The sequence below is a fragment of the Baudoinia panamericana genome (assembly GCF_000338955.1).
Source record: "Baudoinia panamericana UAMH 10762 unplaced genomic scaffold BAUCOscaffold_6, whole genome shotgun sequence".
NCBI classification, from domain to species: Eukaryota; Fungi; Ascomycota; class Dothideomycetes; order Mycosphaerellales; family Teratosphaeriaceae; genus Baudoinia; species Baudoinia panamericana.
In genome coordinates, this window is record NW_006911262.1 from 1369144 (window position 1) to 1396483 (window position 27340).

The 27340-nt window shown below is 54.7% G+C and overlaps 10 protein-coding genes across 10 annotated transcripts; 6 read left to right on the forward strand and 4 right to left on the reverse strand.

Annotated features, from left to right (window-relative positions):
- Positions 1-18: 18 nt before the first annotated feature.
- On the forward strand, positions 19-9750 carry BAUCODRAFT_70561 (uncharacterized protein; the record flags this gene model as incomplete). The annotated part of the gene is made up of 3 exons (XM_007678130.1): positions 19-3498; positions 4057-4422; positions 4477-9750. The coding sequence occupies 3 exons, from the start codon at positions 19-21 to the stop codon at positions 9748-9750; spliced, it is 9120 nt and encodes a 3039-aa protein (XP_007676320.1).
- Positions 9751-10267: 517 nt separating this feature from the next.
- Positions 10268-12955, forward strand: BAUCODRAFT_576644 (uncharacterized protein; the record flags this gene model as incomplete). Its single annotated transcript, XM_007678504.1, has 3 exons — positions 10268-10275; positions 10386-11115; positions 11171-12955. 3 exons carry the CDS (start codon positions 10268-10270, stop codon positions 12953-12955), a joined length of 2523 nt encoding a protein of 840 aa, XP_007676694.1.
- A 632-nt stretch (positions 12956-13587) lies between these two features.
- Positions 13588-17535, forward strand: BAUCODRAFT_24513 (uncharacterized protein; the record flags this gene model as incomplete). The annotated part of the gene is made up of 1 exon (XM_007677821.1): positions 13588-17535. The coding sequence occupies one exon, from the start codon at positions 13588-13590 to the stop codon at positions 17533-17535; it is 3948 nt and encodes a 1315-aa protein (XP_007676011.1).
- On the forward strand, positions 17532-18545 carry BAUCODRAFT_490543 (uncharacterized protein). Its single transcript, XM_007678505.1, has one exon. The coding sequence runs from the start codon at positions 17881-17883 to the stop codon at positions 18487-18489; it is 609 nt and encodes a 202-aa protein (XP_007676695.1). The 5' UTR covers positions 17532-17880; the 3' UTR covers positions 18490-18545.
- Positions 18511-19387, reverse strand: BAUCODRAFT_490538 (uncharacterized protein). The gene has a single exon (XM_007678506.1). It carries the CDS (start codon positions 19281-19283, stop codon positions 18531-18533), a length of 753 nt encoding a protein of 250 aa, XP_007676696.1. The 5' UTR covers positions 19284-19387; the 3' UTR covers positions 18511-18530.
- A 342-nt stretch (positions 19388-19729) lies between these two features.
- BAUCODRAFT_34207 (uncharacterized protein) lies at positions 19730-21272 on the reverse strand. Its single transcript, XM_007677995.1, has 3 exons — positions 21034-21272; positions 20731-20969; positions 19730-20675 (listed from the first exon to the last, which is right to left on the reverse strand). Exons 1-3 carry the CDS (start codon positions 21099-21101, stop codon positions 20143-20145), a joined length of 840 nt encoding a protein of 279 aa, XP_007676185.1. The 5' UTR covers positions 21102-21272; the 3' UTR covers positions 19730-20142.
- A 131-nt stretch (positions 21273-21403) lies between these two features.
- BAUCODRAFT_490605 (uncharacterized protein) lies at positions 21404-22072 on the forward strand. The gene has a single exon (XM_007678507.1). It carries the CDS (start codon positions 21491-21493, stop codon positions 21887-21889), a length of 399 nt encoding a protein of 132 aa, XP_007676697.1. The 5' UTR covers positions 21404-21490; the 3' UTR covers positions 21890-22072.
- A 78-nt stretch (positions 22073-22150) lies between these two features.
- Positions 22151-23911, forward strand: BAUCODRAFT_70745 (uncharacterized protein; the record flags this gene model as incomplete). The annotated part of the gene is made up of 3 exons (XM_007678141.1): positions 22151-22394; positions 22449-22933; positions 23201-23911. Coding segments are annotated over 3 exons (1440 nt in total), but the record flags the coding sequence as incomplete, so codon positions are not given.
- A 612-nt stretch (positions 23912-24523) lies between these two features.
- Positions 24524-25741, reverse strand: BAUCODRAFT_70131 (uncharacterized protein; the record flags this gene model as incomplete). The annotated part of the gene is made up of 2 exons (XM_007678096.1): positions 24524-25469; positions 25533-25741. 2 exons carry the CDS (start codon positions 25739-25741, stop codon positions 24524-24526), a joined length of 1155 nt encoding a protein of 384 aa, XP_007676286.1.
- Positions 25742-26023: 282 nt separating this feature from the next.
- BAUCODRAFT_490647 (uncharacterized protein) lies at positions 26024-27323 on the reverse strand. Its single transcript, XM_007678508.1, has 5 exons — positions 27000-27323; positions 26902-26948; positions 26697-26837; positions 26599-26635; positions 26024-26545 (listed from the first exon to the last, which is right to left on the reverse strand). Exons 1-5 carry the CDS (start codon positions 27193-27195, stop codon positions 26367-26369), a joined length of 600 nt encoding a protein of 199 aa, XP_007676698.1. The 5' UTR covers positions 27196-27323; the 3' UTR covers positions 26024-26366.
- Positions 27324-27340: the final 17 nt, after the last annotated feature.

Below are 27340 nucleotides of genomic sequence, written 5' to 3' on the forward strand. Positions count from 1 at the left end.
GTTGTCAAGGCTTGAGACATGCCGTTGACGGCATCACCTCTTGGACCTAGCGAGGGCTTCAACTGGGTCTTCCTTATTGAACTTCTCGTCTGCGGCATTCTAGCACTCTTCTTCCTGTTCTACTTCAACCGGCTGTTCGCCACCGTAGTCTCATATGCGATACGTGCGTACACCTGGCACAGATATCGGGCCTACATCGACATCACTGCGCTACAGATCAGTCTGCTGGGTGGGAGGGTGTTCTTCAAAAGCATCAGATACCACGCGCATAATATCACAGCATTTGCGCATGATGGGCATATCACATGGCGATACTGGCTTGGTGCCGTACAAGAAGCTCAGGTCTTCGAAAATGACGGTCCACAAGGCGACGGAAAGCACGGCGGAGACGGCGAGAAGAACGGCGAGAGTACATCAGAGGACGAGAAGAAGTCGGGTCGAAGTTGCAGCATAGGGAAGGCCGAGGAAGCTGGTGGCAAGGCGAAGAAGCAGCAGCCGTGCCGGATCTCGATTAAGGTTGCCGGTGTAGAAGCTTTTGTCTACAATCACAGTCCTCTGTACGACTCCATTATCGATGCTACGTTGGGAAAGGCGAAAGATGCGCCGGTTCCGTCTCCCAGACCAGACGATGGACAACCACTCGGTCATACAAGCTCGCCATCTTCTGCTAGTGGAGACAACGAGAAGTCGGCAGCTGCATTTGGTGCGACTACTGGTCGAGTTACCACGCAAGATACTGATCCCAGCACGATTGCCGCGAGCGGGCAGCGATCGGAGGTGCCCTCTTTGTTGCGAATGCTACCCGTTAGAATCGAATGTAGGCGTGCAGCTGCTGCAGTGGGCAACGAGTTCACCACGAGTGTCATTACTGCAAAGCTGGATAAAGCTACAGGTACCATAGATGCAGGGCAGGCTGCGTCTCCCCTAGATCTGTTCAAGCTTTTATTCGACTTCGAAATCGAGAACGTTACAGCGCAGATGAAGCCGAACAGGGACTTCAAGCAGCTGCAACGCGAAGCCGCACAACGTATTCTGCGTGAGAAAGAAGGTCGAGTTACAGTCAAGCGGAATTGGAGTCTTCGGCTTGCTGATGGAATAACTCCAAAGTGGAGTCAGTTCGCAAGCAGGTTTCGGCGGCGACGCAGTGCTGCTGGCTCCGTACGCACCGCCTCGATGAAGTCTGACGTTCAGCCGTCCGCTACACTGCTCCAGGATAAGCTTCCCGGAGCAAGCCAATGGCACGGTCTCGCCCGGTACCTCAAAGATATGGACGCTGACGAGCACGGTCAGTGGCGCGAGGTAGAATATGCCAAGTCTTCGACACTGATCGACTGCCCAAGGCTGAGCTTCCGCTTCTATTGGGACATACCCGGCAAAGTTCCAACTAGACTAACAGACGGCGACACCTTGCTTGGGGTTGGTAGTGACGACGATATCAATGGATCTCGACCCCCAGACTATGGTCTTGAGTTTGGCGTTCATGGTGGTTTCGTTGTGTACGGCCCATGGGCCGACCGTCAGCGCGTCAATCTGCAACATATGTTCTTTCCTGCCCAGTACGTGGACGCGGAACCGCATGCGCCTCTCAAGCCGGGTGACACACGACTCAATACCGTGTTCAAGATCCATGTGGTGGTCGAAGAAGATGTGACTCTGCGCGTCCCTACGCGTGAACCAAGCAAGGATGACCAATGGCAAGGGCGCGGAGACAGCACCAACGTAGGTCAAGCACAAGGTAAGGATGACGGCAAATCACACGGGAAGCACAGTCGGAGACGCAAGCGTGGGCGCAAACGCAAGCAAGGCATCACTGGCGTTGACGCTCGGCCGTACGGCTGGCTCGATATCACCGTTAAGCCTGACAGTGTTGTCAATTACTTCCAGGACATGTATCCGCGCTCTAGAGGCTTCCGCAACTCCTTGGATCTTGATGTGAAGGGTGTCGAAATGACTTCAAGTGTCAACCATGGCCTGCTATGGCGTTCGAATGCAGTGACGCTCGATGCGGACCTGTCTTACCCTCTGTGCTGGAATGCTTTACGGAGGTGGCCCTTTAACATAAAGGTGCATGATCTCGAGCTGTTCATTCTGCGCGATCATATGTTTCTAATCATTGATATGGTCAACGACTGGTCCTCCGGACCCCCGCCAGAATTCTATACCTTCGTGCCGTTCTACTACGACATTAACATGGAGTTCAAGGATTGGTGCATGTACCTCAACGTTAACGATGCAAACATAATCAACGACCCTGCCGACTTTGACCTGAACGACTACGTCACCCTGGAGGGCCGGAGCTTGCGAGGCGCCATCCACATCCCACTTGAGTACTTCCGGCCAAAGAGGAACGAGATCAGCTTTGAGGTTCTAAGTCTGGACATGGGTATGCGCATGCTAAACCCGCCCCGCAGCACCCTTCACACTCTGATCAAAGAGAAGCGAGTTGCGGATCTGCCTAAGCTAACGCTGTTCGGATCGTTTGACCAGTGTTCGGAGGAAAAGCCAGGCTTGATCAACATTCTGCGCTTCGACATCAATTCTTGGGGTCTGAATCTAAGGGCTCATGGGCAGCTGATCCGTCTGCTCATCAATGTCAAAGAGAACTTCTTCGGCGACTACATCCATTTCAAGACGTTAGAAGAATTTCAGCATGCCGCGGACGATTTGGAAGAGGCGAACGCAAAGACTGCATCTCTGCCGCACCCTCAGGAGATAAATGAGATGGACGTCATACTTTGCATCGTTGTGCACGACTCGACTGTTCTCTTTCCGACCAACCTGTATGCCGCTGATCGATTTGTGCGGGCTGACGTGCCGCATGCCAACCTTGACCTGCGTATCGTCAGTTATTACCTCGACATGACCCTCAATCTTTCGCCAATCAGCATCCTTACGAGCTCAGGAGGACTTGAAGACAGCCAAAGCCACTCCTCGAATGAGCCCACAAGCAGCACACAATTGTTCGTAGGTCATATGGATCTACACGGACATCGCGCATTTGGACTTCCACCCAACGAGCCTGCGTATGTCAGTCAATGGGACATCAATGTCGGCAACATTACCGGAGAGTGCTCGAATGTCTTCGTCCACGATCTTGTACAGCTATTTAAGACGTTCCCATTCGCCTTCACAGATGGTGAAAACGCACTTCCGGTATTTTCGCCCAACATCTTCAACGACATTACGTTCGTGCAGGTACGCACAGGTCATGTGCGTCTGTGGGTGCATATTGGAGGTGAGGCAATCATCATTTCCGCCTTGCCTGTTGCTGTGGACACAAGCGACTGGGCGAATGATCGATTCTCTCAGCGTATCAACGTGCTGGTACCACGTATTACGTTGGCTTGCGTGGACGTACGTGGTGCGTCAAGACAGCGTCTTCGCGAGCACCAAAAACAGCGCGCCCATACATACGCATTCTTGCAGACTGGCGCTGTCTTGGATGTCGTCATACGCAAGCGGCACTTCAAGCAGCAGAGGCAGACGCAACAGGCTCATGTGAGGCAAGGCGATCTCAGAACCCACCGTGCACCATTCCTTCAGTACGGCGACCACGAGCTACCCGCGGGCTACGCCGATGAGCCAAACGTAGAACCGCCATACGCGCCGTACCCGCCGCTGCCCCCTCCTCTGGATCGTAGAGGTACGCCGATGAGGCGACCGTCATCTGTCAAGAGTGTGTCGAGCGTTACCGGCAAGGGAAGTTCGCGGTCGAAGCGATCCTCCATCTCCATTGCTAGCAGCATTCGTCGCTCTGGCGGTCGCGAAGAGCTACGACTATCAAAGCAGCCAATATTTACTTCGGTTAGGACTGGTGGCAATGTTCGAGGCCGAGCATCTTCGTGTTCTCCTGGGAAGGCGGACATGGCTGACGACGATGGCGGTACAAATATTGGCCTACCGCCACCCACAATGGCCTTCTCCAGTCCGTTCGCAGAGCCTTGCTTTCCGCTCGACTCTATAGGGCCCGACGAATCGGCAGTCCCGGCCTTTCCGCCCGCTCTAAACGCCTCTGGCAACACTTCGGAGACGTCCTCACTCGCTGAAGTCATAGAGGACCCTGAGCCCGACCAAGATGCAGACCATACAAGCGTGCTAATATCAATTGAACCCGGCATCCGTGCCTATGTTGAGCCCAATGTCCTTGAAGTGGCTGCCGAGATTATGGACAACATCATCGCCGGCAGTACGGAGGACGTCATGGACGCTTTTCAGCTCGATGTAATGGGTACCATCTCTGGTCGGCAAAAGGCTCGACATGGTCAGAGCACCGTCCTAGAGATCCATGCAACACTGCCATCAGCACAGCTCAGAGTGTCGAATCCGTCAGAGAGCGAGAACGGTGAGAGTGATCAGGCCAATATCAGCATTACAAACCTCCGACAAATGGTACGGGTACGCAACAAGCTTTCATCCAATGGCGTAAAGCAGTCGCTTGCTCTTCACTCAGTCGTCGAAAGCATCGAGATAACTGAGAGTGCTAAATTGCCATCAGTTTCGCGAGAAGCCATGAGCGTGCGGCTGGATGATCTTCTTGCCTGGGTGGTCTTGTCTGACGTCAGGTCCGTTCATGCTTCCGTAAGGGATGCGGACGTTAGCATCATGGGCACAGAAGCGCAATATTTAGGACGCCTTGCACTCCGGATATTGAGTCGTGTGAGAGATACGGCCTCGCGCTTCCAGCAGCCTTCAGAGCATGCTCGGCACAAATTGCTGTTACTTATGTACACTCTCACCCAGCATAGTGAGAGCATTAACGACCCACCCTTCATGTCACGAATGACGTTCATCCTTCGAGCCTTTCAGGACCATTTCAGGAACCAGGACTCTTGGAAGGTTCTTGCACGCTTTCGTCACATCCTTCAGAACCTTCCAGATAGAGTGAGGCAGGATCTGGAAGCGAAATACAAGACTGATAACCTTGCGTGCCCTGGAGACGCCTCCGCTCAGGTCCTCCAGAGCTGGGCGCAGTGGCGAAACTGGGATGTCATCAACATCGAACAAGCCCTGGTATTCCGCATGCTTTACAGCCAAGCGGAAGCAGTGCCGTTGGAGGAGCGTCCGGAGCTGCCACTGACAATGACAGTCCGGTCAGACGCAATAAGCGTCAGCGTAAAAAGTGGGTCTGAGTCCAACATGGTCATGATTGAGGATATGTCGCTTGGCATGGACATGATGCCGCCTACGATGCCGACTGGTTTGATGCTGGTCGAAGAGAACGAGCGTACCAAGTCCCTGCTGCAGATCCATACGAGCTCGATTGGGTTCACTCTTGATTGGAGCATCTACCATCTCGTAGACGGCGTTGTGCCCATGCTTGAAGACTTCAAGACCTTGGCCGACGCCATCACTAAACCCGGGTCGCCAAGCAAAGCTGCTGAGCCCAGACCACGAGAAGAGCTCGGTCGACACGACTTTCACATCGTTCTGTCCACTGATGACGGCAACATTATCCTGAAGAGTATCAATCTGCGCCATTTGTCGCGTGCTGAAGGTCTGAAGATGTCATTGATTGGGACGACAGCCCTTAGCGAGAAATATACGCAAGCCGTTTGTGCGCTGATCAATGTCGACCGTGCTGTCACCGAGCTCCACGGGCTGACCAGCTGTATCTGGCGATCATTACTAACATCGCCAAGTGTATATGTTGATCACCTCCAGCCAGCCGCCGGTGCCGACGTTGCAGCATCAATCGTGGTGGCTGTAGCCTACAATGAGCTTGAGATAGCAGTCACCGAGCAGCTTCCGGGCATTTTGCATCTTGTCGATGCTGTAATCATAGACGAAGTGTCACAAGCACTGGAGCTCGTCAAGCGCGCAATGCCAGCGCCGACAGAGTCAAGGCTACCGCAGGCGAGCTCTAAAACCGGATCGGTGGAGACACCAGCTCCGAATCTCAATGTGGCACTCTTAGCCGGCAAGCTTGAAGTCGAAGTATCACTTCTGCAAGCGCTGAGTTACCACTTAGAAGGCACAGCAGCTAGCCTACGGCTGCACCCAAGTCTACGAGCCGACGAGTCAGTAGATGTCGACTTTGACGTCGGCAGGCTCAGCCATGCATTCGTGAATCGCAGCAAGGGCGAACGCCACGATCAAGGCTTGTTTGAGCAGCCGCCAATCAATGGTCACGTCGATCACGCCTCGAGTTCGGACAGCGCTTCAATCAACGTTGCCATGACTGTAGAGAAGCTAGAAATTGATGCTGCTGCGCTACAAGGGATATTGTCTGTGGTTAATAAGCCGGAAGTGCGCCATGTCCTTTCTGCGGTTCAGGCAAATGTCAAGACAATCCAGGATCATGTTGCGCAATTGGACGTTGCCCACCCCGAGCCAGAAGCAGTCGCCTTGAATCCACGCAAGAAGACATTGTACAGCATACGGTTTGCGCTTCTCGGCGTACGAATCGCTGCAAGCACACCAAGAGTACGAGGCCGCTCGACGGCAGAAGTGGAGTTCGGTATCGGACCGCTGCATGCTGTTGCGAGTAATAGGAGCACCATCTCCGACGCCAACCCTCTACTTCCTGAGATTCGAGCACTTGTCCAAGACATTGGCGCTAGGCTGTGGGTGGACGATCGCGCCAAGCACTACCCATGCGGCAAGATTGCTCTGGGAATAAAGCTGCACTTCAATATCTATTCGAAAGATGGCAGCGTTACACGCCAGCTTGATGTCCGCAGTGACGGCCTTGAGGTGAACGCATACCCAGACACGGCACCTACGGTCGTCGACGTGGTGAACCACATGCAGGACAGATTGCGCGACCTTGATGTTTCGCATGAGATCGAGTATCTGAAGAAACTGCGCGACTCCCGGCGCCATACCATCGTCCAGAGCCTGAAGAGCCATCCTGTGCCGGAGGATGAAGAAGCCACCTTCTCTGCTGCAGACCTACTTTCTGTACAGACCACCGTCTCGCTGACTAACATCCAAATCAGCTGGCTCGTCGACCAACGTTTTATGATCGTGCCGCGCGGCAAAGCGAAAGATGCTGTACTTACATTGTCGAGCATTGAGTTTACCACACACGGTGGCCACGAAGCCCGCCTATCTATCAACAACTTACTTCTGCAGCTCGCGAAAAAGAATGAGAGTAAGGGCCAACGAGCGCTGAACTCTGCTCTGCTGCCCGAGGTGGGGTTCAGTGTCGGATACTGGACGCAGGGAAAGAATCGCAGTCTGGCGTTCAAGGCAACTGGTAAGCCTTTGGATCTCAGACTGCAGACTCGCTTCATTGTGCCAGTGAATGCTGTGCAGCGCTCGGTCGAGTACGCAGTTGAGAAGGCGCGAGTGGGAGCTGCAGCTTGGCAAAGCACGCCGACTGCCAGTGGCGCTCCGCGTCAGAAGATGTTCGATACCAAGCGGCTGGCCTCACTGCTTGTCGAGGCTGACTTTGCAGGAGCACAAGTTTACATGCAGGGAGTCGGATCGGCCAACAAGTCGCTCAGCGCTGCTGCAGCCTTGTCCCAAGAGCACTCGCCTCACTCGCCTCAGCATGGCAGATACGGCCAATTTGCTTCTGAAGGCGAGCTGATGAGTACTACGCTACAGACACCTGGGATTGCACTAAAGGTGGAGTACAACACAGGCGATCACCAGCCAAGATTAAATGGAGAGCTCCGAATCGATGCGTCGAACAACATGCTGCTTCCGAATTTTGTGCCACTCATGGTAGAGGTGTCCAAAAGTGTGAAAGAAGTCATTCAGCAAAGCCAGGAAGAGGACAAATCCGCTCCATCGAAACCGGCCGAGGATGCCGAGTCAAAGGCCAATCCGAGGTTTTTTGAGGAGGAATCCATCATTACTGCAGACCCTGCCGCTCTCTTCGGCAAGATGAAAGTTGATCTAGGACTCCGCATTTGCCGACAGGAGTTCGGCCTGAGCTGTCAACCGATTGCTCGAGTCGACGCCAAGGCCGTGCTTGATGACTTCTACTTTACCATGAACACCATCGAGACAGAAGAATATGGCCACTTCTTCGCCATGTCGGCGGTGCTCTCTAATTTCTCGGCACAGGTCAAGCATGTGTACTCCCGCGAGCCGACCTTTAGCTTCATCATTGACTCTGTGGTACTTTCAGCTATGAATAGTAAGCACCTCAGCGGCGTCAACGGAATCTCCGCGATCTTGAAAGTCAACCCCACAAAACTGTCAGTCAACGGGAAACAGCTCCAGGACTTGCTGCTGTTCCGCGAGGTGTGGCTGCCTCCAGAAATTCGTGATGCGCACTCTGCTCCAGCCTCAGCACCCAGCACTCGGCCTGAAGACTTTGCAGTCCACCGGTACCAGCTCGCCGCTGCCGCCGCTGCTTTTCCGTGGAACGCCACTATCACTATCACTGAGCTGAACGTGGACTTGGATCTTGGCCAAAGCATAGGCAAGACGTCCTTCGTGGTCAAGAACCTCTGGGCTTCCCAACAGAAGTCATCAAACTGGGAGCAGAATCTGTGCGTGGGTTTGGAAGAGCTTGCCATGACCAGTACCGGACGCGTAAGTGGGCTCATCAGGTTGACCCGCATTGGTGTTCGCACATCGATCCAGTGGCCGCACGACACGAAGTCACAAGGTAAGACGCCACTCATACAGGCCTCGCTGGGGTTCGGCAAGCTACGCGCAAAAGCGGCTTTCGAGTACCAGGCATTTGCTTTCGGCGATATTGAAGGCTTCGATTTCCTGATGTATAACGTGCGGGAAGGCCATCCCGAACATGGCGACCGTGACCGACTTGTGGCCGTATTAGACTGCTCGAAAGCGTATGTCTTTTGTACGTCGACAAGCTCTGCGCAAGCCGTAGGCCTTTACCAGGCCTTCGACCGGCTCATACAAGAGAAGCAAGTGGCTTATATGCAATCACTCAGAGATATTGAGAAGCACGTAAGACGAGAAAGCGTGGTAATACCCACTCGTTTCGGACCTGAAGTTCACGACAAGCCTAACGTGCCGGCCGTATTGCAGGACAAGGGCTTGGCAATCTCGCTACATACCGATGTGGTTGTCACACTCGGGGAGTTGAGCTTTGGAGTGTACCCAAGTACCTTCTTTGACACACAGCTGGTCAAGCTGGAAGCGAACAATATTCAAGCCCGTTTCGCCGCGAATCCGGACCGTGGGAGGATACATAGCGCACTTGGCATCACTCTCGGTCAACTTCAGGTTGGGTTGCCGTCCGTGAGGCGACTGACGGCGACGGCTCGGCCGCTCGAAGTCTCGGTAGACGACGTAGTGGGCAGCGCAACTAATGCAAAAGGCGGCACAATCCTACGTGTACCGAAAGTGGTAGCGTCCATGCAGACTTGGCAAACGCCCGACACTAACAGCGTTGATTACATCTTCAAGAGCCTCTTCGCCGGCAAGATTGACGTGGGCTGGAATTTGTCTCGTGTCAACTTCATTCAAGGCATGTGGACAACCCACACGCGCGCGCTGGCCTCTAGGTTGGGTCGTTCACTACCGCAGTCCGCCGTCAAGATCTCAGCCGCCGAGGGGCAGAGGGAAGGCGAGAAGAAGGAAGAAAAGATCATGGCTGAGGTGAACCTGCCGCAATCACGGTACGAATACCAGGCACTTGAGCCTCCTGTGATTGAGACACCGCAGTTGCGGGACATGGGCGAGGCGACGCCTCCATTGGAGTGGATCGGCTTGCATAGGGACCGACTACCTAACGTGACTCACCAGATCGTTATTGTGAGTCTGTTGGAGGTGGTCAAGGAGGTTGAGGACGCTTATGGGAAGATATTGGGCACATCCTAGCTTAAAACTCAATTGGCATATTATTGAGATGCAGCGTTCGAGCGTGGCGCTTGGGTGGACTGTGTAGCCCGTCTGAACGTTCATTGTATGAGTCAGACATATAGGTAGGATGCGGTCTCCGCGAGAGCATAACCGCGAGCTTGTCTACATCGAGGCTTTCGACTCACATTTTGTATGGTTGGCTATTGGAGGCTCGACTGCATTTAATGCTCCGCTTAACACCGACTCACCACAAGCGGACTAGTGCGGGCAACCGAATTTTGACAAATGCCTCCACCTTCACACCTTTGCCGCCATCTTCGCTAGCAGCGCTACACCCACACACAATCCTCTTGGGAGGTATGAAAACCCCTTGATATCCAATTCGTCCCTTATCATCACTAATATCTTACAGGCAGGCACTCATTACGTTCAATCACCAGTGCCACTTGAGCACTCGAGGTGGGGCACCGAACAGCGTCCCAACAGCGATCGACCCAATCCACTTCCATAGTACGAAGCGTTCAATACCGTCAAGATGGTGAAGTAAGTCTATATCAGACCATCGGCTTGCAAGCATGCATGCGATGGCTGTGGCTGGGTTCGCAGCGGCATGATTAAGAGGTGCAATATGGCTGACAATAAGCGTCGCACAGCTTCACCGTCGAAGAGATCCGTGGTCTCATGGACAACCCGGTCAATATCCGGAACATGTCCGTCATTGCCCATGTCGACCATGGCAAATCTACCCTCACCGACTCGCTTGTCCAGCGCGCTGGTATCATCTCCGCCAAGAACGCTGGCGCTCAGCGATATACCGACACCCGACCCGACGAGCAGGAGCGTGGTGTGACGATCAAATCGACTGCCATCTCCCTCTACGGCAGTCTCGTTGATGACGAGGATCTTAAAGACATTCCAATCAAGACCGAGAAGAACGACTTCTTAGTCAACCTCATCGACTCCCCGGGCCACGTCGACTTCTCGTCTGAGGTCACGGCCGCTCTCCGTGTTACTGACGGTGCACTTGTCGTCGTGGACACCGTCGAAGGTGTGTGTGTGCAGACTGAGACCGTGCTGCGCCAGGCGCTCGGTGAGCGTATCAAGCCTGTTGTCATCATCAACAAGGTTGACCGTGCTCTGCTCGAACTGCAGGTGTCGAAGGAAGATCTGTACCAGAACTTCTCCCGTGTCATCGAGTCTGTCAACGTGGTGATCGCCACCTACTTTGACAAGGTTCTTGGTGACGTCCAGGTGTACCCGGACAGAGGCACAATCGCATTCGGCTCTGGTCTACATGGCTGGGCTTTCACTGTCAGACAATTTGCTTCGAGATATGCTAAGAAATTCGGCGTGGACAAGAACAAGATGATGCAGAGGTTATGGGTATGCAATGCTGAGCTATGAGAGTATCCGTCTGTGCTTGCTGACAGATTCGTAGGGTGACAACTTCTTCAACGCCAAAACGAAGAAGTGGGTGAAGACTCCGGAAGAGGGCGTTGAGCGTGCCTTCAACCAGTTCTGTTTGGATCCGATTTTCAGAATCTTCGACTGCATCATGAACTTCAAGAAGGAGGAGACCGCCAAGCTTATTGAGAAGCTTGAGATCAAGCTCGCTGGTGACGAGAAGGATCTCGAGGGCAAGCAGCTCCTCAAAGTGGTTATGCGCAAGTTCCTTCCGGCCGCTGATGCGCTGATGGAGATGATGATTCTCCACCTACCCTCCCCTGCGGTTGCCCAGAAGTACCGCATGGAGACTCTCTACGAGGGCCCGCCTGACGACGAGTCTGCCATCGGTATTCGCGACTGCGACCCCAAGGGACCGCTCATGTGCTACGTGTCGAAGATGGTACCGACTTCGGACAAGGGTCGTTTCTACGCCTTTGGCCGTGTCTTCTCTGGTACTGCCAAGTCTGGTATGAAGGTTCGCATTCAAGGCCCGAACTACACACCCGGCAAGAAGGAAGACATGTTCATGAAGAGCATCCAGCGTACCGTACTCATGATGGGCAGAGTCACTGAGCCCATCGAGGATGTCCCAGCTGGCAACATTCTCGGCCTCGTCGGCATTGACCAGTTCCTGCTCAAGTCTGGTACCCTCACCACCTCGGAGACGGCACACAACCTGAAGGTCATGAAGTTCTCCGTCTCGCCTGTCGTGCAGCGCTCTGTCGAAGTCAAGAACGCCAACGACTTGCCTAAGCTCGTGGAAGGTCTCAAGCGTCTGTCCAAATCCGATCCTTGCGTGCTGGTCATGATTACCGACTCTGGAGAGCACGTTGTTGCCGGTGCCGGTGAGCTGCATCTCGAAATCTGCCTGAAGGATCTCGAGGAAGACCACGCTGGTGTCCCACTCCGCATCTCCGACCCTGTCGTGCAGTACCGTGAGACGGTTAGCGGCGATTCCAGGATGACCGCGCTGTCAAAGTCGCCCAACAAGCACAACCGCCTCTACGTCACCGCCACGCCACTTGCTGAGGAGGTCGCCAAGGACATCGAATCCGGCAAGATCAATCCGCGCGACGACTTCAAGGCTCGTGCACGTATCCTCGCTGATGACCATGGCTGGGATATCACCGATGCGCGCAAGATCTGGTGTTTCGGCCCAGACACGAACGGTGCCAACTTGCTTGTTGACCAGACTAAGGCCGTGCAGTACCTCAACGAAATCAAGGATTCCGTCGTCTCCGGTTTCCAGTGGGCAACCAAGGAAGGACCAGTGGCCGAAGAACCCATGCGCAGTGTCCGCTTCAACATTATGGATGTTACGCTCCACGCTGATGCCATTCACCGTGGTGGTGGGCAGATCATCCCAACCGCGCGTCGCGTGCTCTACGCCGCCACCCTTCTTGCCGACCCAGGTCTCATGGAGCCCGTCTTCTTGGTTGAAATCCAAGTCCCCGAGCAAGCCATGGGCGGTATCTACGGCGTCCTGACCCGCAGACGTGGCCATGTGTTCGAGGAAGCGCAGCGACCAGGTACTCCCCTGTTCAACGTCAAGGCCTACCTGCCCGTCAACGAGTCGTTCGGTTTCAACGCCGACCTACGCTCTGCTACGTCTGGCCAGGCCTTCCCTCAGATGGTGTTCGACCACTGGCAGATTCTGCCCGGTGGCAGCCCGCTGGACAAGACTACAATGCCGGGCAAGATTGTGGAGGACATGCGGAAGCGGAAGGGTATCAAGCCGGAAGTGCCGGGCTACGAGAACTACTATGACAAGTTGTAAGCGGTTGAGGACGACGAGAGTCAGAGTGGAATTGGTAACGGTGAGAGGAGCCGTAGAGCGCGCGGAAGGGCAAAAGCAAGCATCTGCGGGTACTGTTCTTCCCGCAATACCGATGACTGATGTTAATGCTCGTTCACGATGCAAATGGTGGATAGAGTCGGAGTAGAGTCGTGGAATCAGCATGTTTACCATCACACATCCATCGCGTTGCACTTCCATGGAATTATGTCGAGGAGTCACCTGAAAGCATTCAGGAAACATAGCAATTGTGCGTAGTGGTATTGCGAAGTGTGTGTGTGGCTCACTTGCCTGAGCTGTTTCGTACAATCACTAGCGCCGGGTTCCGCCGGCACAATCCACGCGCACTAGCCATCTCGCGCTTTGCGCGTCCATTCGCGTGCCGTTTCACCACTTGCGCTCTGCCCAATACGGCAGGCACGACAGCGTGGAGCGCCTTCCGCGTCAGTGAACCGCGCAGAGAGCGCGCTTTCCTCGCATAATGTCGCAAGTGAGCTTCACCTGATACTCCTGAGCGAGAGTTCTGAACGCTACCTCTCTCCTCAGATCTTGGCTTAGAACCATGCCAGTCTCGATACATCACTGTTGCTGGTGGGCGTGGATCGACTCACATGATGCCAGAAGTGATAGACCTTCTGTCAGACTCCGATGATTGTTCTTCGCTAGAGAAGCGTGCAAGCCTACAGCGCAAGGAAGGGCAGCCTGGTCCACGCCGTTGCCACGGTGCGAGTGGTGCCAAAGCATCCGCAGGTGGTGGCCCCAAACTCTTGTACGGACGTGCTGAGCGCCGTCCATCGGCTGGCCATGTATCAAGAGCGAGTGTCTCTCATCCTGGTGGGCAACCCGAACAATACATGCCAGCCAGAGAAACCTGGAGAGACTGGCGGGAGATTGTACCTCAACAGCTTCCTAGTGCAGCGCGAGCAAATATCAACCACCCCAGGGCTACAAAGGACAAAGCGTCCCAAGCGCCATATGTGTCGCCTGCACCAGCGGAGGCGGCCAGGTCGAAGCGCATTGATAATTACCAAAGCTTTCGGACCGACGGAGCCGCACAACAAGGACGGAGCGACACTTCAAACGGTGTCACCAAGCATAACCTCGACAAACCACGGTCAAAGCCTTTATATGACAGTCTGGTCGATTACGACGTCCCAAGCCATGGACTTCCTCTGCCGGTCACAATGCCTTTGCCGCAGGCGCGGGATGTTTCACAATCTCACGTACTACAGCGCATCGGTCTTCGAGCGTCTATGCTATCTATGCTGGATGCAAACACGCCAACGCAACTGGATCTAGCAGGGCAGGCGCCTCCATCTAAGCGCCGACGAACGGGAATGCCTGATGCTGAGGCCGGAGATGGAGCCAGAGGATCTCATGCCACGGGATTGGGAGGAGAGAACATTGCCAGCTTGAAATCTGAGTTGTCCCAAAGGTCTCCATCAGGATCGTCCTTTACTCCACGGACACCGTGTGGAATACCGACCCAAGCCGGGAGATTAGAAAGTAATGCTCCTGCACCTCCGACCTGCCTTGTGAACACACCTGCGTTCCCAACCAAACGAGTTTCGACCACAATACTCGGACCTAGAGTGCGATATACCAGCAATGAGTCCACTCTCCTTGCGAGACTGAAGGAAGTTGAGAATCTCAGCTGGGACCAGATCACATCGCACTTTCCGAATCGAACGAGAGAGTCTCTGCAAGTTCACTATAGTACCAAAGTGAAAGGCCGTCACACCATGCTTGCAGTCCTGGACACTACCCCTGCCAAGCCGCCAGGTGCCTCGCTTATTGTGAGATTGAAACCTGCAGCCGCACGAAGACAAGATGTCAGCCGACCAACCCGTAGGCGTGGGAAACGCAGCAATGGTCCTTCTGTGCTGGATGGCTTCGTCTCATGGAGCCAGATCAGTCAGAGCCTCTTGGACGAAGCTAAGTCGGCTGAAAGCGAGTCGGATGCTCCGCAGGAGCGGCACAATGATGGACTGTTTCCTAACCAGGGACGTGCTTTCCAAAGTCCCGTGTCTAGCATCCTACGCAGACGCGAACTTGGTGGTGTAGGAAGAAGGGGATGGATGTCGGTGCGGAAGGGCGTTCCCAACGAGCTTCGGGAACATGCGCTCTCTGGATACACGCTTCGAAAGCATTTTCTACCAATGTCTGGCGACGTATGCTGCCTTGACTGGGCCAACGATGGCATTCGTTTCGCCGCAGGCTCAATAGCCATTAGTGATTATCGCAGTATGCAGTATAACTCAAACTGCAATCTTCTACAAGGCGACTGCAAGCGAGGGTCACTGTATGAGTTGCCAGAACACCACGTGTCTCGTCCAACCATCTCTGACGAGAACAATGTCAACGCGCTACACTCGATGCGTGAGTCGCAAGACGATCGCTTGTTCAAGACTGTGGCGGCGCTCGGCTTCTCTCCCGACGGAACGCTACTGTACACTGCAGGTGAAGACAGATATATGCGCGTATACGTCGGCGACGACCATGGGAAGGCGGAATGCCGCAATACATTCGAACATGCGGCGGCCGTTGACTTGCTTCAGGTCAGTGCACAAGGGCTTGTCGCCACTGCTTGCCACAGCAGCGCTGATGGCAGCGTCGGCATCTACAAGAGCAAGAATGGTAGAACTGAACTTGGGCTTACGCTGTCCGTTCCTCGTGCAGATACGCAGCCAGGCCTGCCGACCTTCCCGTCTGCTATCAAATGGGGTGTCTCTCAGCGACATCAGAGCCTTTTACTTGCTGGCTTTGCTAGCGATAGCCAAGAAGAAGAGCGCAACGCCACTGGAGAGACTGTCCTTTGGAGTGTCGAGACGGGCCAGCGCATTGACCTGGGCAATGTCACGCGCAACGTCTTCGACGTTGCTTGGAACCCAATTGCAAGCTCTGCGAGTATCGCTTTCTGTGTGGCTGGCATTCCCAGCTTGGGCAAATCCCGCAAGTCAAGACGGAGCGTTATTCAGTGCTATGCTCCTGGACAAGCTATACGGCAAGTCCTTGAGTGGGACTGTCCGGCCTTCGACATTAACGACGTTGTCTTCTGCCCTTACGATGACAATCTCATCGCTGTTGGAGCGACAGACGGCAGGGTCTACATATGGGACCAGCGCTTTGCGAGCCGCAACCAGAAGCCATTGCACACTCTATGCCATGACGAGTCACTCAACGTGCTGGACCATGACCGAGATCGTGAGCATATCGACACCGGTGTCCGCTTCCTATCGTGGGGCGCTACAAGCTCACGCTTGTTCTCAGCATCGTCCGACGGAGTTGTCAAGTCATGGAACCCATACATGGCTACCAGCAACGCTCATGTGGGGGATGTGGCATCCTTTCGGACTGCAATCATGTCAGGCGCCTTTAGCCCGGACCTTACAGACTTACTCATAGGCGAAGAATGTGGACGCATAAACCTCCTCAGCATTGACAATATCGACGAAGATGGTACGGTCCTTCCTTCACGAACCTTCAAGTTGATTTCAGCGCCAGTTGGAAAGAAGGCTGAGCCGCCTTTCAGCGCCGCGCACGAGCTTCTCCGCACCGGTCAAATCGAGCTTCAATCCATGGGCGCTTTGCCAATTAGGCAGGCCGTACAAGGTCCGGCATACAGCGGGCCTTATCTGAAGCCTTCAGCTCAGGAGTGGACTGCAGCGCAACAGGCGTACCAACGTGCACTTGATAAGCTTTCCCACCGGGAGCAAGACTTCTTAGCTGGCCTGACAACCGATGTCGTGCCAAGCTCACAGGCGGACGGCGAGATTCGCGCAGCCGAGAACGGCGTGCAAAGTGCCCGAGCTGCTGTAGAGCGACTGCAGAGCAGACATGACGCATTCATCGAACTGGAATCGAGCGCAAAGTCAACGCAGCAAGCATTCCATGTCGAGCAGAAGCAACGTTTACGCCTTGATGCATCAATTGGAGCATGCAACCTTGATTGCGGTTTCTTGCCGCGGTTTGTCGATCTGGAGATTGGAGTGCCTGACTCCCATCGATCGGAGCAGCGCATACCGGGTTCGCTTCGCGCGCTACCTCTGCTACCAGTCGATGTCGCAGATTACGACTGCAAGCAGCTATTCGAGGCTGGGCTGGCAGGGTGCTGTCCATACTGCCCGGAAAAAGCCCAAATCCCACGGCTTGCGCCATTGCTCGACGTGCGGTGCCGACAGCGATGTATGGCCATTCGAGCGTCACTGACAGGGATCTGCGAGATATGCAACGCTCCTGTGCGGGTTGAGGTCGACGATGAGGGGCAGATCTCAACAGACCGTTGCACGACCAGGCTTTGTGAGCGGTGTAACTTCCCCTGCTTCCGCTGCTCACGGCCTGTTCAATTGGTCGTAGGCGTCATGCGAAACGACTATAGCATCTTCTGCAGCGCTTGTGACATGAATTGGGCAGTGGGTATACTTGGATACGAGCCTATTGTTGACGAAGCAAAGCGAGAAAGTCGGAAAGAGAAGCACACGACGAGGCGCAGGCTATCGGCAGAGGACAGTGAAATGATGCGCCTTCATGCGCGTTGGCATACAAACCACGCTGCCAGGTGAGAGGTGTGCATGCTTCTAAAATACTGCGTAGACGAAGGCCCGTTCTTTCCACTTCTCACTGCCGCGGGGACTCGGCATTGCTCATGTCTCCTTTCTATCAATATACGACGTTGACGAAGCCTTCATTGAGCTTCCGCTCCGTCATCTACCAATAGTCAGTGAGTTTGAGCAGCCGATAAGATGTGTTGCCCCATGCCCTGCGGCTGCATATGTTGAGAGCTTAGGTCGACAGTCGCTGGTGTGAAGTCTATCCCGAAAGGCGTTCGTTACTGTGTCACTTCCCAACACGAGTACCTCGTCAGACTCCGCGTCCAGTCTCTCAGGTTGAACGTTCATGCCGAAGCAATGAGTTCCGCACAAGAGTTGTCGTCCTGGTTTGCGCCAAAGGGAACGACGACCGCATCCCACGTGCCAGAAGTTGGCAGTCAGGCGCCAACGACCGCACTACTACCGCTCGACACTGGCAAACCTACAATAATCGCCTTCCTACGACACTACGGCTGCCCATTCGCGGAAAAGACATATCTGAGACTCCGAGACTGTGCTAAACAACATCGCGACCTCGACTTTGTAGCCATCTCGCACAGCTCCAACGAAGCGACAAACACATGGCTGAAAGCTTTACCGCAGACTGGCAGTGAGCCCGGCAACCTCAGAGTGATCGTTGATGACAAGCTGGAGCTGTACTCTGCATACGGGCTTGGAGCGTCGAGCTTTGCTCATGTGCTCAGTCCGTCAAGTTTCTACGAAGTGTGGCGGATGGGGTCACAGGAGGGGATCTGGAACCGACCAACGGAGAGTGGCTCTCGGTGGCAGACTTCGGGTTTCTTTGCGATTGATAGCGAAGGCGTGGTACGATGGGGAAGGGCTGCTCAAAGTGCAGACGATGTGCCCGACTTTGAAGAGGCTGCTGAAGCAGTAGGTGGCAGTTCTGCTGTTAAAGCCAACCTGTAAACACTCTCTCAACGTTCCCATTGGAGACCCAGAGTACACCGCTAGGGAGTCCACAAGCTGCAGTGGCCAGGGTTGCCTACCCTGGTGCAGCTTCTGATTCCTCGTCGCACTTTCAATACTGCGGCGGCCAGCCGCCCCATGTCATTCGCGTTGGGATCAGAGGTGCGTACCCACCCTTCTTCGCTGCCGTGCAGTGCAAGACTGAAAGCTCCCTGGTCACTGCTGCCACTCAGAGTCCCTGCTAACCCACTTCTTCCAGAAGCATGTTGGCGTCCACGCAACACGAACGCTATGCTCCCCACCCGCGTATAGCTTGCAAGCCATTGCCCGGTGTCGACTCCACAAAGAAGCGGGACTGTGATCGGTCTGATGATGGGAACAATGGTTGCCCAGGAACTTACCCTCGGATAGGAGCTTGCCCATCCTGACTGCACAATCAGTGGCAAACTCCGGCACACCCTGGAGAAGCTCCTTGACCCGCGCCTCTCCGACAAACGGACATGGTGGTCGACGTCCCCATGACCCAGAGATCCACGCACAGGTCGCGGCGACCGCAGTCGGAGGATGGAGTGGTTTCGTACGCCAAGCGGATCGCACCAAACGGATTCACGTTCTTCGTGGAAATGGTGGGACTCGCTGTGCCAACTTTGTCTACAGCGACGGCTTTGAGACCCCTCAACCTCATACTTATCTGCTATGGCGTAGACGGCGGGATTGATCTCCATCGCATTGGTCAAGTGGCTGCCTTCCCCGGGGCTGTCATCGTAGTCGATCATGTAGAAATGGCGGGACATAAGCTCGACGATCTGGCCATCTTCTTCTTTCAGCTCAAGGACTCGCGTCCTTTATTCCTGGTGCACGGATCAGCAGGCCGGTAACCGTACCCTTCATATCAGGGTAACGTCCCGGCTTCATACTTCATAGAGCAAGCGTTCGCTTACCGTGTACTCGCCTTCCGAGCATCGCCACAAGTAGCGAGAACGGCAAGCGACTGTGAAGCGATGTATTTTGTACTCCTTGCTGCCGCACTTCATGGTGAAGTCCGCGAACGTGGAGTCGCCGTCCGGACTGTAAGCTTTGTCAGTCTCACGTCGTCAAATGCACACGTGGGGTCATGTAGGAGTACGTTCTCGCAACGGCCTTGAGGTAAGACACGTCCATGGTCGATGTCCTTGTGCTGCGCCAATTCTGCAGAGGTAACACACCCTTCGAGAGCCTTCGAACTTTGTGATTCTAAGTACGGTGGTAGATTTGATTGATTGCTTGTGGACTCCTTGCAAGCTTATAAGCTCGGACATGGAAGTGTAACAATGGAAGGCGCGACAGCCTGAGAGATGAAAGGGCAACATTTCTCTGTTTACTCACAACGCTCAGTATGGAAGTGTTACCGCTATGCTTGCACAAACCTGATGCCGAATTTCTCAGGTCTTTTGTCAATTCCTCCTCCGTTTTGATGGACACTTCTAGGGCTCCAGGCGCCTCGCTCCTTCTACCACTTTGCCTTCCGCGCGCATTGAGCACGAACCCACCTTCGAAATACGCATCACTTCTTTGTCGTCACATTCACCCGTCCTGTGCATTTCTACACCATCTAAATCCGTTCTTCGTATTTTCAGCCTCCCAGCCTTCACCGCCAGGCCTGACATTACACGCTTACTGTGCCTTCTTAGGCGGAGCCTGCTGCCCCTGCACGTAGCGGTTGATATCGGTCTGATCGTGTGCCTGCTTGGCCACGCGCTTGAAGCTGTCCCAACCCTGACGGACCGCAGGCGGAACATCCTGCCTCTGAGCGACCTGGTCACCGCGGGCGCCGATGTGGTGAAGCATGCCCTGCACGAAGGTGCTCTGGCTGATGCGGGCGCGCAAGAAGACAGTGTAGACGATCAGTACGATCCAGCTAGTCCTCTGGAAAAGGATGGCGGAGCCGAGCATGCGGAACCAGAGGGCGATTTCGAGGCCGGCGACAAGGGACATGGAGAGGTCGTAGTAGTCCTTGACGAAGCGGCCGATGGCGTCCGAGAGGGCAGAAGTCTTGGGCTTCTGGCCTGCCGGAGTCGGTGGCGGTGGTTGGATGGTTGGCAGGAGCATGCTGCGGGTGTATGTCGCAACGTGGAAGATGCTGTACACGGCGAAGGGCAGGAGGGCCAGAGCGACCTGGCGGGTGAAGAGCCATACGAGGGCCATGACTACAATGCGTTAGCACTGGAGGGAAGCTTAAGTCACTGCACGACTGCAACTCACTGAGATATTGCACGTTCTCGTCGGCGATCATTTGCACTGGTGAGCCCTGCGGCTTCCCGCTCTTCTGGCGAGCCCGGAAGCTCTTGAACACCACGATGCCATATGTAGCGGCGGCTGCCACGAAGGCGGTGCGGTAGCTGACCTGCGCCCACCGTGCGTAGGGGTGGAAAGCGACGTAGCTCAGGCCATAGCGTAGGGTGCAGATGAGTAGGATGGCATGTCCTACAAACCACGCGAATCTGTAGCCATATCAGCTCAGTTCCAATTGATCACGAATGACTCCGCGTTGGTTCTTCTACTCACTGTAGTGTTTTGGCTAGGTTCAACAAGCGTTCCTGCAAAGGCTGCTGTGCTGGAGGAGGTGGGGCCATGTTTCGTCGCCGGCACTCAATGGCTTTGCTGATGGATGTGCTTCAGAGGTAACAAGCTTTGAGGATGTTCGAAGCAAGGCTGCGGTGAAGCGGGTTCGGAGGCTACAAATAAGCAACGTGGCAGGAGGAGGTTCCTTGGTTGTGTCGAAGGGAAAACATAGCGGGGACAAGTGGGCAGCAGTGCGTGCGCTTTGCGCTTGCGCTTGCGTTTCCCCTCAACGTCATGGCTGAAAAAGGCCCGTGCGAGCTGGTAGGCAGGCAGGCACAATTATGACCTCGAAACGTACAACAAACTGCAATAACTGACCATTGCAATGAGTATTGGCTGACGGTGGAAGTCATACTTCTAGCTTGCCAGGTGCGGGTATTAGTATAGTAAGCAGTCACGAATGGGCAGGGTGCTACCAAGGCATTTGGAGGGATATGACTTGATCATGTCGGGCTACCGCCGTGCTGTGCTTCCTCCATATCACGCGCCACCTACCCTCCCTCCTCCTCCTCCTCCCGTTCCTCTCCTCTTCCATATCCTCCTTCTTCTCGATACAATCATAAAGAGCTTCTACGTTGTGCTCAGTCCTGATGTGCATTCGACGGTTATCCAAGTGCTGCCAAGTGCCCCAGCCTGGGCGCCATTGCTTTCATGCGGTACTCTCTATCCGACATCAGCAGCCATTCCAGAGCTGTTATCTCTGCGAGATGTGATGCTGTCCCAATACCAGCCTCACTCTTGCTGCATCGTAGAGTATTCATTCGTCCACTGTCGCCCGATAAAGCAGGTTATCGCGTGACGCGCGCCGATCCTTCCGACCTTCAAGCTCAAGCGTTTTCTGTAGCTTCACTTCACAGCAGATATTTGCTTCCAAACGCCCAGCTCTCTTCACATCCACCCCTGCTTACCATCCGATGCTGCTCCTGATTCAATCATACCAATCAACCTCACATACCGGTCTACGGTAGCCAAAGAGCCACAGCATGCGGAGAACGTAAGCAATCGTGCCAGGGATCGCTTGGAAAGAAACTTGCTGATCTGTACTTCGTGACACAGGTGCATCTTCTCCGGCAGCAGCCATCCGGCACTGGTCGATGCGATCTGTGAGCGTCTGGGCACGAAGCCCTCTCCTGTGCAGCTTAGGAAGTTCAGCAATGGCGAAACCTCCGTGGAGATCTCTGCTAGTGTCAGAGATCAGGATGTCTTCATCGTCCAGAGCGGAAGCAGTCAGATCAATGACAATGTCATGGAGATGCTCATCATGATCAGTGCTTGCAAGGGAGGCTCTGCGAGGTCGATTACTGGTCGGTACCATACCGTAAGGACGAATTGATTGTGTTTGCTGAGCGGAGGTCTAGCGGTCATGCCATACTTCCCATACTCGCGGCAATCCAAGAGAAAGACGCACAGAGGAGCCATTACGGCCCGCATGCTTGCCAACCTCATGTATGTTGCAGGCGTCAACCATGTCATTACGATCGATCTTCACGCCAGTCAAATGCAAGGCTTTTTTAAGTGTCCAGTGGACAACCTGATTGCCGAGCCGATATTGGCGAAGTGGCTGAGGATGAATGTGCCGGACTGGATGGAGGCAGTGGTTGTTAGTAAGAACCCGGGCGGCACGAAGAGGGTCACATCTCTGGCAGACTCGCTGAAGCTGAGCTTCGGCGTTGTGACGACGGACAGGCGGAGACCGCACCACTATAGCAGTTTGCTCAATAGTACCATCTTCGAGAGCATGGGGACGGACGGCACCATCGACAGCACAGCTCTGGAGAAGGATGCAGAGGAGGCTGAGACTCGCATTCGGACGTCCGAGCGTGGTACGCCCGGTCCCACCGAGGTCGACTTCGCCCACCAGCCACATTCTCCGCGAACGAACGGCGATCATCCGGATACGCCAGTCAGGCCTGGCAGACACCGTGCAATTACCGCAGTCGGTGTACCTACCATGCGGCCACGCCTGACCAACGGTCACCTGGACACAACCTCGGGACCAAGCCCACTATCACGCTCAACCAGACTGGACTCAATCGGCACTGAAGCTTCTTCGCCCGAGAGCGGACCAGATCTAGGCTTGCACAGATATCGCACGGCGCCCGGAATTGAGCGCCCACCGCACGATATGGACGGCTACGAGGAGCCAGCGGGCGATGAAGACCATGACGAGCGTGCGCGCGATGTCATCACCGGTCGCTTGATCCACGGACATATCGTCGATGATGACGCACCATCGCCCGTCCTCTCCATCCGCTCCGGCTCCGTGCAAGGCAACCACAATGGGCAACGGGGATCACAATCCAGCAACGAAGAACCCATGCCCGAAGCCATGATGCAAAGCTTCATGTCCACCGCATCGACACACTCCCGCATGCAACCGCCCCACCACGGCCTCGGCGGCACCGGCGACGCCACCGCGTCCGACGAGGAAGAGGAGGAAGCCCTCAAAGACCCTTACACCGAAAGCACCGTCACCCTCGTCGGCAACGTGCGCGACAGACCCGTGCTAATCGTGGACGACATCATCGACAAAGCCGGCTCGTGGGTCGCCGCGGCAGAGACGGTCGTCAAGCGTGGTGGCGCGACGAAAGTCTACTGCATGGCCACGCACGGCATCTTCGCCGAAGACGCCTTGAGCGAGCTGGATATGTGCGAGGAGATTGAGGCGATCGTCGTCACGGACGCGTTTCCGATTTCGGAAGAGAAGAGAAGGCTAACTCGCAAGCTGGTGATTCTGGATGTCAGCGGTCTGCTGAGCGAAGCGATCCGACGCAATCATCATGGCGAGTCGATCAGCCAACTGTACCATTATTATGACTGAATATCATGGCGAGTAGCGTTCGAGCGAGTATTCGAGGATAGCGTTAGCGCTGGCGTTTGGGAAAGACGCTGCGCTGCCAAAGCGATGAGCAGATTATACATCGGACAGTGTGTGCGCTTAAGGCGGCACACCTAATGCTGATACTGATACGGCCTGGGCCGGCTAGCTGGGCTTATAGTGCGAAGGTAGCGCTAAATGTGTACGAGGTCGTCCACATGCTCTCATTCGCTTACTGTCCTATAAAACATATCGCCTCAAAGTGGCAATAACCAGCGTCGCAGGTCGTAGGACTTGCCCGAGCTTTCTTCCTTATCACTATGGGATCGCATCGGAACGGAGCGTTGGGAGAGTGAAGATCATTCGATCGCCGGCAACAGAAGGCACGCTTTGAGGCGCCTCGAGAGAGGTGCGGATGAGAAGTGAGGCAAGAGAACATTCGGACAAGTATGTAAAACATAAATCGTTGGTTCGTGTGGTTAAGTTTCACGGTTACTACCGTACTCGAGCCCCATTCGGTGAAGTCGTTGCTAATTTGTCTTATCGTTAATCACGTAGATCACATCGACCTCCATTGAGCGCTCCGCGAGTGTCGGCATGGCTCGAGAGAAGCCCTTACTCATGCCCAATCGGCTTCCCAGACTTTACAAAAGCCAAAGGCGCCGCGCCGCCCATGATGAAGCCAGCCTTGCCGGTGATGTGAGGATCCTCGCCAACGAAATTGTTCGGGAAGCCTGGCACGAAGGGTACAACGGCCTCCAGCTTCTCGATTTGCTGGTCGCTCAGCTTGATCTTGAGCGATTGGATGTTGTCCTGTAGATGCTCCACCTTCCTGCCACCGACGATAGGGAAGACGTATGGCGCCTTGCTCATCACGTAGGCGAGAGCAATGGCTGTGACGCTCTTAATGCCGTGTTCCTGAGCCACTTCTTCCAGAGCAGCGCTCATCTTCACCTCTTGTTCGTTTTGGTCGCTATTGCCCATCATTGACCGTAAGCCCTCGTTGTTCTTCTTACGCTCCTCGATGGCGGCCTTCGTCTGGAACTTGCCACCTCCTAATGCGTCCCATGGGGCGATGGCCATGCCAAAGTGACGGCACATGGGGATGATCTCACGCTCCATGTCGCGGGTCATGACGTTCCACCGGCCTTGGTAGATGCAGAATGGCGTTTTGCCGTGGGAAATGGCGTACATGTTGCAGGCGGAGACGATGTAGGCTGGAGTATCGCTGATGCCAAGGTAAAGGACTTTACCCTGCTTGACGACTTCATCGAGGGAGTCCATGAGCTCTTCGACGGAAGTGGTCCAATCCCACCAATGGACGTAGAGGATGTCGATCCAATCTGTGCGCAGCTTCTTCAAGCTGTCACGGAGGGAGACGTGGAGAGAGCGCTTGTTGTTGCCAGTGAAGTTCACGGATCCCAGACCTTTGCCTGTCCGGTAGGTCGTGTAGGGGGTTGTGAACTTGGTAGCCATGACAATGTAGTCGCGGTTCTGCCTCTCCTCCATCCACTCTCCGAGCCACGTCTCGGACTGCTCATTCTGATAGTTGTTGGCAGTGCTATGTCCGTCCTGTTAGCCTTCTGTTTCTGCAGCCCAGAGAAGGGATGGTGCTTGAGCTCACTCAATGAAATTGCCACCTGCATCGTAGTAGGCGTCAAGCAGCTTGAACGACGCCTCTCTCGACATGGAACCCATGAATCCTTGCCAAGCATCACCGATAGACATCGCACCCAATTGAAGCGGAGAGCATTTGATACCTGCGCGACTGGATAGGGTTCGGTATCGTCCCAATTCCGTCTTTGGCTCTGGTGCTGGGGCGAAGAGATCCATGGCGAAGGACTATTGCCGGTCTGGAGGTTGATACACTGCGAAAGGGTAGCGAGTGTTGCTTGCTAGAACGATTGGGGCGAGCACTCACTCTTTATATTGGAAGTACTTTTGATGTCTAATGTAGTCCGGCTTAATGCCGAAGCTCTGCATTAACTGCGCCTATCGGCAGCTTACCCCTCGGCCCTTGCAGCACCCCACCTGCCCCGCAGAACAGCGGACTTGCGGCCGCGGACTCGATCTATCATGGTATTGAGCACATTACATATTACACATACATGCGGCCGTCTTCTTAACCGCTTCTTGGCTCTCTGGGTCACCATATATCGCTCAGCGCAACACGTCTTCCGATGTTGGCGATATGTGGGATTAGCGGACTTTTCGCGGCTGTATCAGGAGTCGGTATCCGCCGAAAATCTACTGCTAAGCATGCGGACCAGAGCAAGGACAATTGATCCTTGCCCTCCGTCATAGGACATTTTTGCTGCCACAGACTACGAAGTACCGCGGAGCGGCCACGGAACAGGCATGCTGAAATCAGTGCAAGTAAGTGCACGCGAAAACCTGAAAATACACGCAGCCGATCATAGTGGTTCGTCGAGTATTTGGTCGCGAACTTGGTACAGTACTACCCCAGCTGAGTCTGGCACCAGTACGCCGTAATGAACCACTCCACCTCGCACACCTCCACGCACTCGCCTACTTCAGCTTCTTCTTCGGGCGGAGCTGGTTGGTGTGCCCACACTTCTTCTTCCGGCAGTTCGTTGCCCTCGGCGGCAGACGAGCGTAGCACTTGCGGCAAATCATCTTCTCGCAGTTATACTTTGAAGCTAGAGCCTTGAGGGATGGCTCAATGATACCACCACGTAGGCGGAGAACCAGGTGGAGAGTTGATTCCTACTCCAGCAGATTCGTCAGCGCTTACATTCGATGTCTTATCGCTATGCTCATTTCACACCTTCTGAATGTTGTAGTCGCTCAGCGTGCGGCCATCCTCCAATTGCTTGCCGGCAAAGATCAAACGCTGCTGATCCGGTGGGATACCCTCCTTGTCCTGGATCTTGCTCTTCACATTGTCGATCGTGTCACTGCTCTCGACCTGCAACCAACGATCTGGTCAGTCCCCGTTGCTGATAGGATAAGTCGGCATCACTCGTGCATACCTCGAGCGTGATGGTCTTGCCCGTTAGGGTCTTGACGAAGATCTGCACTGCGACGGATGTCAGCAAGAACGCAGCGACGTTTATTGAGTGTTTCGTACTTTTGTCGCTAGATCTGTTGTCTCTGCTGTCGTTGTCGCAGCGGCGTGGCGTTAGGTGGAAAATGGCCGATGAGGTGCGCGCAACGCCAAGATATGGCCTTAGGCAGAACGTCCTCTTGCCTCGGAGTTTGCCGCGGCTTTCGTTCGCTGCATTGCACGCTGATGATGAGTACCTTGAGTGGTGGCACACCATCATCTCAATGGAGCCTTGTGACAAAGTGATTGTGATGCCGTGCGACACTAACTGGGCTCAAACGACTACATGTGTCACTATTCGATGAACCTAGAGTAAGCGACACACCATAGTCAACAGATGGCTCGACCAAGCAGAAAGCTTCACA